Source organism: Phascolarctos cinereus, unplaced genomic scaffold, assembly GCF_003287225.1.
Source record: "Phascolarctos cinereus isolate Bilbo 61053 unplaced genomic scaffold, phaCin_HiC Scaffold_3;HRSCAF=262, whole genome shotgun sequence".
Lineage (NCBI taxonomy): Eukaryota > Metazoa > Chordata > Mammalia > Diprotodontia > Phascolarctidae > Phascolarctos > Phascolarctos cinereus.
In genome coordinates, this window is record NW_027555736.1 from 34,744,695 (window position 1) to 34,756,262 (window position 11,568).

General features: G+C 50.4%; 1 protein-coding gene across 1 annotated transcript in view; it reads left to right on the top strand.

The window, feature by feature from the left end:
* ETFA (electron transfer flavoprotein subunit alpha) overlaps positions 1-11,249 on the top strand; it is a 94,684-nt gene extending 83,435 nt beyond the window's left edge. Inside the window, exons 11-12 of the mRNA XM_020975978.2 lie at positions 3,755-3,835; positions 10,954-11,249. Of these exons, the coding sequence (XP_020831637.1) occupies positions 3,755-3,835; positions 10,954-10,992 (120 nt within the window). The 3' untranslated portion in view covers positions 10,993-11,249. The remainder of the gene's footprint in view (positions 1-3,754; positions 3,836-10,953) is intronic.
* The last annotated feature ends 319 nt before the right edge of the window (positions 11,250-11,568 follow it).

Genomic DNA, 11,568 nt, shown 5'->3' on the forward strand with positions numbered 1-11,568 from the left:
CCTGTCAGTGCTCCTGCCGTTGGTGCTGTGGCAGCCAGTTCAAATTGTTCTTAATTGGTACCCCCTCACATTGAATCATTTTTATCCTCTCAGTGAAATATAGCTCATTTTCTCCATTGACCCATCGAGCCCAGAGCTGCTGGCAGGTAGACGACATCTGACTGAATTGATTTGTAACTAACACATAGGGAGGGATAAGAGTGTGAAGATTCCAACCAGTCTGCCTGGTGAGGAGGGAGGACTGCACGGTCCATCCGCTGAGAAGCTGGGGGCATTGAGGGCCACTGGTGGCCTTAACTTCGACTCTAGCAGGAGTTGGAAGGTTCTAGCCATTTTAATGGACTCCAAGTCTCCCCGAGGGGTGAGGTCACACTGTCCTCCATCTCGAAGGCTTAGACAGTTCACCTCCGTCCCTATTGACCCAGGCCTGAGGAAGGACTGTGTGGTGCTGGATCAGAGCTCCTCAGGGTCCGAACCTCCCACGCCGGGCCTCTCCCCTCCAAGATCTTGCCAAGGACAGGAGCCTTGAACTCCAGGTGTCTTCCTGTCAAGATGACATCTGCCTTTGTCTTTGTTCATCAATCAGTCACCAAACATTTATGAAGCATTTACTGTGTGCCAAGGATTGTGCGTGGCACTGGGAATATAGATCCAAAGAATGAAACAATTCCCTGCTAATCTGGGAAGGCCGACAGCAAGCACACATAGACAGAACGGAAAAGGCTCCCCGCATGAAGAGGAGGTGCTTGGGGGTGGGGGAAAGCTTTACAGGGGATGCTGCTTAAGAGGGCTTCTGCAGGCATGGCTGCATCACCAAGGGCAGGAGAGGGAGGCGGAAAGGGGAGCCTGAGCCAGGCTCCAGAGGGGTTTCTCTTGGTCCTTAAGGTGATAAGGAGCCATTGAAGGCTCTTAGGGAGGGCAGGGACAGGATCTGCTCTGGCCTTTGGTGGGGAGGTGAGGGTGGCCTATGATGGAGAGAGAGGAGACAGGGAGACCTAGCCAGAGACTGTGACTAGAGATGGAGTTGGTGCAGTGGGGGGATGAGAGGAAGTGCCCTCCAGGCTTCCTACCTGAGGAACCAAGTGTGGGGAGAGAAAGTAAGTCCTGGGTGGCAGTTGTTTGGGGCGTGTGCTTCTTCCATCTCAGCTCAGGTGCAGCCTGTGTCCTGGGCCAGGCTGTGGCGGAGGGAGGCTCCTCGATGCCCCGCAGGGCCCTTCTCTGGGACATGCCTCTCAGCTTCTTCCTGCAGGTTTCACTGCCCACATGGGGCCCCCTCTTCTCCTTCATTCCACCCTTAATCTCACTGTGGTCCCCGTGAGTTCTGATCTGCTGCTGCCTGTCCTCCCCTGTAGTGAGCCAGCCCAGCCCTTAGACCCCTCACCCTCCTTTGTTAGATCCCCTTCTCTTGTCACCCTGTACCCTTCCCTATTGGTGGATGGCCCCTCCCCACTCCTGCCTCTGTAGCAGCCCCTCTCCCCTCCTCCATTATCAGTTTCCTTTTCCTTTCTCTCCCCTCTCTCTGCCTCTTACCATCACCTCCTAGGCTTCCCTCAGGTAAATACTGGAGCTATTTCCATTTTACTGATGCAAATACTGTGGCCTACTGAAATTTGGTTTGGCCAGTGTCAGAAAATGAGGAGTTATGGTGGATGGGATTTTAATTGAGGTCTCCTCTGACTCCAGGTGAGCATTCTAGGCCAAGCTGCCTTCCTCTTAAACCCTTGAAGGACTGTCAGGTATGTGACTTCCACTTGGTGGAAACTGCAGAGAGGTAGACACATGGGCTGAATCATGAGAACTGTCCACAAGTGATACCTTGACATGATGTAGAGTGGGCTCCTCTGGGGGTCTGGTGCAGGCTGGACTGGATAACTTCCCACGTCCCTTCCGCTGAAAACAGCATGCTAGCATGCTTGGCTCCAGCTGGCTTCTGGTCTTTTCTGTGAAACCTTAGAATCCAGGTACAGTGCCTGTGATGACCAAACCTGAGGAGAAGAAAGAGAATGAGCTTGGAAAGGAAGGAGGTGCTAATAAGGCTCCGAGATTCCAGGAAGGGTTTCTGAGGTGGTGTGTCTGGGGCAGAGTGGCAAAGCAGATCTGTTCCTGTGAGTGGGCAGCAAAAAGGGAGGTGTGGTGGCCCTCCTCTCTCTCCTACTTGATGGGACGGTCAGGGCAGTTCTGTTTCTGTGATGTGGCTGCTGATTTGTTTACACTCTTTGCATTGATGGCTCAGTGGTCCCCACGGTGTGGGCACATTGCCGTTCTCTTGGGTTATTTTCTCTGCCTTTTCATGGAGGAGCCACCCCCAAGACCCTGATTCTCTCAGCATGCCGTGGGCACCACTGTGGGGCTCAGCAGCCCTGCTGCAACCGCTTGGTCGTGCACCAGGTTCTTCCCGTTTGCCTGATCAGAGTGTGCTGCCCCCTTAGACGCTAAACTCTTCTTCCGTGTATGGCTGTGACCCAGATTTTAATCCTGGAATTGCAGAAAGGAATTGGGAATTGTCTTTTTCGTGATTGTCTCTTGTCCTCAGTTCATCTTCTGTTTGACTCTGCACAATTAAACTATGCATCTTTGGAGAGAGGAAGAGAACTGTGTATCATTTCACAGAGAACATTCTTTCTTGTAGGAGAGCTGGTACATGTGGCACACAGGTGCTTGCTCTGTGATGTCACCAGTGTGGCTGACTAGGCCCCTGTCAGGCCGTTTGGGAGATCCTCCCTAGAGGACCCTCTCACCGTGCTGGAGTCTTCTGGCCCTGAGCCTCTCTCGCAGACCCGCCACAGCACACAGGCCGGTCCCTTGGCTCACCTTCAGCATTTACGTTTTGTTGTTCTTGTAAAAGATAGTCTGTGTCCACTCATAGCAGATGCTGTTCGATAACAGGCGATACATGGTAGGATGTGTTTGGCAGAAACTGATACGTCCTGCCCAGGACATTTAATCTGTTTGGCTTCGTAAAGTATAGCAAACCAGACCTTCAAATTGTGTGCTCTATTTCAGATAAAACTCTTGAGAGGTATGCATAGAGGCGGTTGTGGAGGGATAAAGAATGATAGTTTTATTCTTTAAAAACTATATGACTATTAATGAGTCATCAGATGATATTTGAAGGATGAAATAATTGTGAAAAGAGAAAACAGCTGAAAAGGCAGCTAAAACAGAGAACTTAATGGAAACGAGGGCATCTCCTGGTGATGACTTGTACAGAAAAGGGGGCTAACGAGGCGTCCCCGAGAGCAGAGACGCCTGGAAGGGGACACGTCCCGACTAGGTCGCGGATGGGAGGGAAGCAGAGACCCCGAGTGCTGCAGGGTGACCCCGAGGTGGGAAGAAGCCCCAGGCTAGGGTGGTTGGTGGAGCAGACGCCGCTGCCTCCTCCCCTTGCCGGTACTGATCCAGCTGGCGCACGCTTTGCCCGCGTGCTCCTGGCAGGCCACTAGAATCCCAAAGACAATAATGGTGGTGAATCACGCTTCCCAAGAACTCTGGGAGGTGTGTACTGGAGCCCCGTGATTCTGCTAGAGCTGGAGAGACCTGTCCATGGTCAAACTGTTAAGTGTGACAGATGGGATTTGAGCCCAAGGCTTCCTGCCTCTGCAGTGCAGCCCTCTCTCCACCACTCCCATACAGGGATGCCGTAATAAGAGTCACACAGGGTGAGAGAGCATGAGCGCTTCCCCTGGTCTGCCTCTCCCCAGCCCTCACTGAGCTAGGGAGGTAAATCCGGGCTTGTTCTTCTCTTGTTTTACAGACGATTGTGGCGATTAACAAGGATCCAGACGCCCCAATTTTCCAAGTGGCAGACTTGGGAATCGTTGCAGATTTATTTAAGGTGAGTTGGGGAAGAGTCAGCTTTCGTGTGAAGAGGGTCACATCCGTGGGCAGAACTTTGAGGCCATCAGGACCTCATGGAAGTTTTCAAGAGAAACTGAATTGCTGTTTCTGGAATGTTCTCATTTTTCCCTGGAAGAGGGACTCTAAGTTAAGCATTGGGATAGTGTGCAGGCACCAGCTTCTAATTTACTAAATTTCTGCAAGAAGATTATAGAATATTGCAGCTAGATAAGGCCGTGGAGGTCGTCTGATTCAGACCACGTCAGGCGGGGGGACCAGAGAGAGCAGAAGCGTCCTGAGCCACCCACCAGTTAGGGCAGAACTCCAGGCTCCTCAGCTTTCCCTTTTCCATGCCTGTATTTTGAGACCACCGCTTCATGAGTGGTTAGCTCTTAGGTATGGTATAGTATTACCCCTCATCAGGCCAGTGTGTGGTGTGAAGCTGAGTGCTTCAGAGATCAGTCATTGTACAGAAAAAACCAAAGCCCCAGAAGAGAAGTAGCCTTCTTGGGGTCACATGGCGACCTCACTCTCCATCTTGGTGGCCTTCCTCCAGACCCCCATCCTTCCTGGAATGTGGTTCAGAGGATGCAGGCCTCTGGGCAGGGTGAGTGCCTTTTCATTCTGTGCAGCCCCCTTTCCATCCATTTTCCACAAGGGGACCACTCATTGGATTGGCAGCTGCCCCCTTTTGAGATGTTTAAACATTGCTTCATTCCAGTCCTTCAGTCTCGTGTGGTCTTTGTGGCCTCTGCATTGCCTGCCTCTTGTGTCCCTTGGCCAGCGCCCTCCAAGGATGCCATCTCTGCCCTGCTTCCACCTGTTGTGGCCAGATTGGATGGCTGCCTTCCGTGACTCAGCCGTCAGTGCCGGTGGAAGAAGATGGTTAAAAAGCTGGGCCTTTGTTTCAGGGAGAAGCTTCGGGGTCATTAAAAGCGCTGTAGCATTTTCCTAGGAAATCAGCCAGGGCAGCCAGATTTAGCATGAGCCTAAATCTTGCCTAGAACTACACAGTTCACTTAGTTCAGCCTTGGGATTCACTGTCTGGGTGTGGGCCCAGAGCCGGTGGGTTTCGCTCTGTGAGTGGAGAACAATGTTGCTCTCATTCCTTTGGCTCCTGGCCATGTCTCAGTGGGAAAGAAAGGCTGTTGAAGAAGTGCTGGGCCCTGTGAGTCTTTTCATACTTATTTACATGCTTATTTTCATACTTATTTCATGACTTTTTTTTTTTGTAAAGTGGAGTTATATAGAAGATTAGGAGATAGTTTGATTCATTCATTGAAAAATGAGATTAAGTTAAATGTTCGTTGCTGCATTACGCTCTGTTAAATTATGTGGCGGCAGGGTGAGGGCCGGCAAGACGACTGGGATAGACGCTGTCCTGTGGTGGCCTTTGAGGGCCTCTGTGGTCCTGCTTTATCTGTGTGTATTTCTTTCAGTTCGGCCTACTGTTGGGCAGCACTGGCATTATGCTGGGTGCTGAGATACAAAGACAAAATGAATGTCTTTAACCTTCTAGGAGCCTTCCTTCTCCTGGAGGGGAAACAGGTTGCCCCAAATGAGTAAATACAGGTAAGTTGAGGAGGGCTGGAGTGTCAGCAGCTGACTGTTGGGAGACCAGCCCTGAAAGCCCATTTCTCGTCTACCCAGGGTGTGGCGTTTGCACCATTTCCTGTATTTGGATTCTGCGTTAGCAGTGGTGAGAAGCCAAGGAGCTAAGAGCCATTCCTGGCTCTTCCCTTGCAAGCTCAGGACCCCTCCTCCCCTCTCTGAGCTGCGACTTCCTCATGTGTCCATGGGGGCTGAGAGTGAGAAGCCCTGGCTACAGATCCCACCATGGGCTCTCCTTCTAGGCCTTGGTGCAGGGCCCTTGCCTTTTCTGGGCTTCAGTGTCTTCATCTGGAAAACTGAGACAGTTAGACCAGATTGTCTCTAAGGCATTTTCCAATTCTTATATCCCATGACCCAAATTTCTGCCCCTGATTTGCTGTGTGACCTTGGGGAGACACTTCCCCTCTCCAGGACTCAGTTTCTCATCAGTAGAATTAGGGAGTTGGACTAAATGATCTCTAAGGTCTTTTCCAGCTCTCCTACCTTCTCTTTCTGAATCCTGTCCATCCTCCAGAGCCCAGCATTAATACTTCCCCTCTATGAAGGCTTCTGATATATGCAGCCTATTTGAACCCAGGCTATTCAGTAGTGTAAATTAGGCCAAGTGCTGCCTGAGGGCAAAAGCTAGAGGGGCTAGCTCCATCCTGAGCCATCTGAGGAGAGGGAAGGGCCAGCCTGTTTTGCCCCTCCTTGGTACTAATGCTGCCCCCTCTCCCCCAAACCCCCATGGAAGTACTGTGGGGGCCAATTTTTCTGTTTTTTTTTAATTTTTATTTTTCCACTTAATAGTATTTTTTTTCCAGTTACGTGTTAAGATAGTTTTCACCATTCACTTCTGTAAGATTTTAAGTTCCAGATTTTTTCTTCTTCCCTCCCCACTCCCCAAAGTGGCAAGCAATCTGATATAGGTTATACATGTACAATCACATTAAACATATTTCCACATTAGTCATGTTGTGAAAGAAGAATCAGAACAAAAGGGGAAAAGGGGGCCACTTTTGGGAAAGGATTGGCCAGATGAGGGCAGTCTTGGGGGAGACCTCATAGCCCATTGGAGAGCCTGAGTTAGAAACCACCACATGGTAGCAAAGGGAACTTTTCCTGAATGGAATTAGCTCCTGTTTCTAGGCATGGGAGAAGTCTGAGAAATGCCTCGCTGGCTGCTCCTGACCTCACTCAGGTGACCCTTGTGTACATATGAGCCACATGGGGCTTCAGGAGGTTACGCCAGGGAAGGGTGTTCCACTGGGCAGCTGGCATTCAGCGAGTTCTTCTGGCCTGTTTCAGATGGTAGGGACCGTCATAAACAGAGGAAGAGTTCTCCCTCTCTTTCCTTTGTTCACCCACTGTTTCTGCAAATTCCTGGTCTCTAGACAGACCTAGAAATCAGGATGTGAGGGCAGGCAATTGGGCATATCTAGCCTAGATAAGACAAGATTGAGGGGTGCCCAGTAGATCTGTTGTTATGCAGGAGGGATGAAACCAGTCCTGCTTGACCTCAGACCATGTGGTTCCCATCCACACCCGCCCTGACAGAGGGGCATCCAGCTTTGTCTCAGAGACCTCCAGGAAGGGCAGCCTGGTCTACAAAGGCATAGCTCCGCTTGTTAGGAAGTTTCCTCCAAGACCCTCTTTGCCACTTCCACCTCTGTGTCCCTCTTCCATATGACAGTCCTTCACATGCTGGAAGTCAAGAGACAGGGTAGTACAATGGATAGTGTGCTGATCCTGAGAGCTAGTGAGACCTGGGTTCAAATGTTCTCTGATACATCCTAGATGGGTGACTCGTAAGTAAGTCACTTCTTTGGGCCTTTGTCTGCTGAGTCATTGGTTACTGGTTGTGATCTACCCTGGAGGAGACAGTTCCTCTACTCCCCCAGTGGGAGTTCCCCTTGGGAAATCATCATTCCTTTCCTAGTGACTGCTTATTACTGTGAGAAAAGTATGGGAGCATTGCGAGGGACTCTTTCCACCTCATCCCTTTGCACATGCTTGGCGTCCCTGCCGATGGATGTCCTCCATCCTCCAGACGGCCCTGCAGGCAAGGGCCCTCCTGGAGCTCTCACCCTCACCCCACCTCTGGCCTGACTAACGCCAGATGCTTCTGGGCTTTTGAGCCGCTTTCCATGACGATATTGGCCTGGTTCCATTTAAAAGAGCCCCTTGGGCCCTACCTGCTCTAGTGAGCTCTTGAGGACAGGAGCTACCACAGCTGGTACTGTTTTTAAGGGATCGCATGGTTTGGAATTTCGTTATCCAGCTCTCTTATTTTGTAGATGGGGAACCAAGGCTTCAGAGCTCTAAGAGACCCTATCTGTCTAATGCCTGGTAGGCTAGGACTGACTCTGCCCTCAGGGCTCAATACAAATGTGCCAAGCGCATGAAACCCCTGCGGTGGGATTCCTGTCAGCAGCTCACATCTTGCTAGGCTTGTGGGCTTTTTACCCCTCTCGCGCCCCCTCCCTCCCCCATGGCACAGAGCTGGCACTTCACCAAAGGCTCGTTGACTATCCTGTTTGGTTGTCATGACCACCTCCCCGTGACATCTACAAAGATTGTTTAAATGACAACACTATCAGATCATCTGAACACAGCAAAGTTTACAAGGTGCTTTCCTCACACTAACCCAGCGAGAGAGGATGACACATAGTATTCCAGTTCTCAGCTATGGAAACGGGCTACAGGAGGCAAAGGGACTCATCCATCAGCACCTTTCAGATGTGCAGAGAAGCCCTGCGCCCAGAGAGGCAGCATTTTTCTTTGTTTTTTAAAAATGCTTTTTTTCATTGTGAATGTAAATATCATCATCTTCTTTTTCCCATATTAGCTACTGTATAGCTCCCCTTAGTATAATTCTAATAATGTCCATTGAGGAGAGAACAATTCCTGTGAATGTTTCTACCACTTCAGCAAAGACAGGCAGGGGAAAAAAAATAGTTTCTGCACAAAAAAAAATTATTTTTATAGAAGAGGAGGCTCCATTATGCTTATCATGAAGCTGTGTCAGCCTTGGGCATTGCCACCTGCAGATCGATCTGTATGTAGCCTGTGTGGTTGGTATGAATGAGCTCATGGTCTGTGCACCAAGGAGCAGGGCAGAGAAAGTGTGCCAGCACTCAGTGCCATCCCTCAGTGAGCGCCTGCCGGCCACGGTGCAAATGTGAGCCTTTCAGTAAGCTGGAGACAAAGCGACATTCGGAACAAACAGCATGTCGACAATTTCCTTAATAAATTTTGTACGAACACATTATTTCCACCTAATGGAAGTGTAGCTCTCTTAAATAATTGAGAAGCATGTTCCTCGGTGGTGAGTTCAGCCGGGATCTTTGTGAGCTGGGGCAGCCCACGGCCCTTGGAAAGACAAGGTAACTGATAGTTTCCCAGGGCTGCCAAGCTAGGTTTTCAGGCATATTCCGCATCCCAGGCAGCCGCTGTTGACCTGCTGGCCCACGGGCTCTAGTGCCGGTGCTCCTGCAGATCCCCCAGACAGGCCTCTTGGGCGGCAGGCAGAAGGCTCTGCAGCACACCAGGGGCTGGCACATGAACTGGGTGCAGTGGTTGGAACAATCCCATTTATACCCTCGCTGGATTGTGTGACCTCAGACAGGACATGTCCCCCCTGGGCCGCAGCTTGCTAAGGACTGGACTCTGTCTCTGGGGGCCCTCTTGGCTCCACCCTCTGCACCCAAAGCAGGGTATGAGAAACTAGCAATGACATCAAAGTGCTGGCGGAGGTCACAGGATAATTTGGAGCTGCTTTTGTTCCCAAAGTTGTAGAAGGCTCTTAGAAATCCTGGTGTGCAGTGGATTATTGTGATCGCATTTTTGAGTCTCTGATGTCGGCTCCTGGAGTTTCCACTGTAGAAAACGCCCTGGAATTGAATGCTTTCTTTCCAGTTTGCTACTTCAGGGTGTTCAGGGGAGGCCTGATGATTCAACGAGCTGTCTTGGGAGGCGATGCCCACCCCAGCACCCTTTGCAGGGTGGGGGTGGTTAGGATTGTTGGAGACTTTTAAGATGTTTATGGCTGCAGTTGATTTCTTACTCCGTTCCCACCTGCACAGAGCATTCACTGCCAGTCACCACGTTCTGGGGGAAGAAGTCCCCTGCTCCCAGGCACCCATGGCTGGATGGACAGCCAGGATTGTGAGCTCCGTGCATATATTTTGCCTTGAATGCTCAGTGGTTAATCAGCTGGCAGTTTGGGATAGCCAGAGGAGCCCCGTAGAAAGTAAGCCCACGTATGCAGGCCCTCCCTGGTGCCTCCTTTTTGTCTCTGTCCCTCGGCCCTGCTATGTTCTAGCCCAGTGTGGCCTCTGTTAACTCGGCTCTGAATACTGGCACTACTTCCAGGGCGACGAATGTTATCGTGCCACGTAATGATACCTTTCCAGCCCTTCTCTCCTGGGCTTTCCCTCTGCCTGCTCAAGGCCTCAGCCAAGCAGGGTTCCCTGAGCTTTCCTTTCTTCTCACCAGCCCTCCCTCTCCCTTCCCACCTACTCAAAGGGCACCTCCTCCCCAAAGCCTTCCCTCTGCCCCCCTCTTAGGATGGTGCTGGGCCTCGTGCTCTACTTCCTTTTGCATTGTTCGTAATGCAGTGATGTCCTAGACTGTGAGCTCCATGACTGAGGGCTTTGCATGCAGCAGGTATTTAATAAGTGCTGGCAGCATTGAATCGTTATTACTGCTAAGAGCTGTAGGGGAGCGGCTGCTCAGTGCTGCCTGGAAGGCTCAGGAAAGGCTCTCTGCCTTGATGCCTGGGTAGTGTGAGCAGGTGGTAGGGACTTCCAGGTAGCATGAACACAACACATATCTTGTGTGGTCTCTCAGTGGACACAGCCTAGAAAAGACATTCTTTTTGCAAACCATTTCTCATCCAGTCTCTGTCTAGCAGAGCACTTTGAGACCCACGTTGCTGCCTGTGTCCTCCCTTGCTGGGCAAGGTGAGGGTGAAGAGGTCTAGGACTTTTGGGGTGCTGCTGGAACCCCAAGATCGTGGTACCGGGCCCTGTCTGAAAGGATTCAACTCAAATCTTCTTCAGCCAGAGGAAAAGTTTATTAGTGATAAAACACTTAGGGCCAAGGTGACGCCTGTAAGGACGAGTGGGCATGAGAGGTTCTCAGCCTTTTGAGCGTGAGATTCTCAGCCCCGAATGAGGGCCAGAGTAGATCTTATATACTTTGGTGACCAGGGAAGGGTCTGGGAAAAGGGTCTGGGTGAGAATTCCCAGAGATTGGAATGTCTAGGAGATTGAATAGACAATAGGAATAGATGATGAAGGAACTGAAAGGTATCTGAATGAGATTAAAAGGTAGGCTAAGGCTTTCAAAGGCAGAGAGGGGCTGGGGCCTGTAGGCAAGGGAAGCCAGATTCCCTTTGGGGCAAAGGGCGAAGACCTGGGTTTGGGCCACACCCAATCAAGGGCTGCACAGTTCCCTGGGCTGTGAAGACCATCTGCACCATTCCTTCAGTGCCTGAGTTTCCTGTTTGGTTTTCACTTGCAGGTAGTTCCTGAGATGACCGAGATACTGAAAAAGAAATGATGAAGCTGCCGCCGGTCATGGTTTGAAACAGGCGGTCACCCAAAGTCACAGAATTCGTCCCCATTGCAGATGCCACGGAAAGCCTGGACAGCTGATTTCAGACAGTTTTTTTAAATTCTAAAAGTGCCAGAATGTCTTTTATGGGAAGATTCACATTTTCCTTTTCCTTTTTAAGTTGATTCTTGGTTCCAGATCATTTTTGAATGTTTTCTAATTCTCTAATAAAACCAATAATAATAAAGTCCTGACAACCTTAAGCCTGGCACTGAGACGCATTTTGTGCTTTGACTTTTGAAAAGTCAAATCTGAGAGTTTGGGGAGATGGGCGGGGAAGGTTATTTATGACTTTGCTTTGCTTAATGGTTTGAGCTGTGTGTGTGTCCTCCCTCCACACACACCCACAAATACACATGCACTCAAACATAGCCTTCAGGCCTCTGAGGTTGTCTCCATCCATACTGAAGTGTCACAGGATGACGATCCTCAACTGTGCATATGCCCTCCAGTGATAAAGACTGCAGCCTCTCTGAGCTTTAGTCAAGAGTTTTCATGAGTTATGGTGAAATTCACCACCCT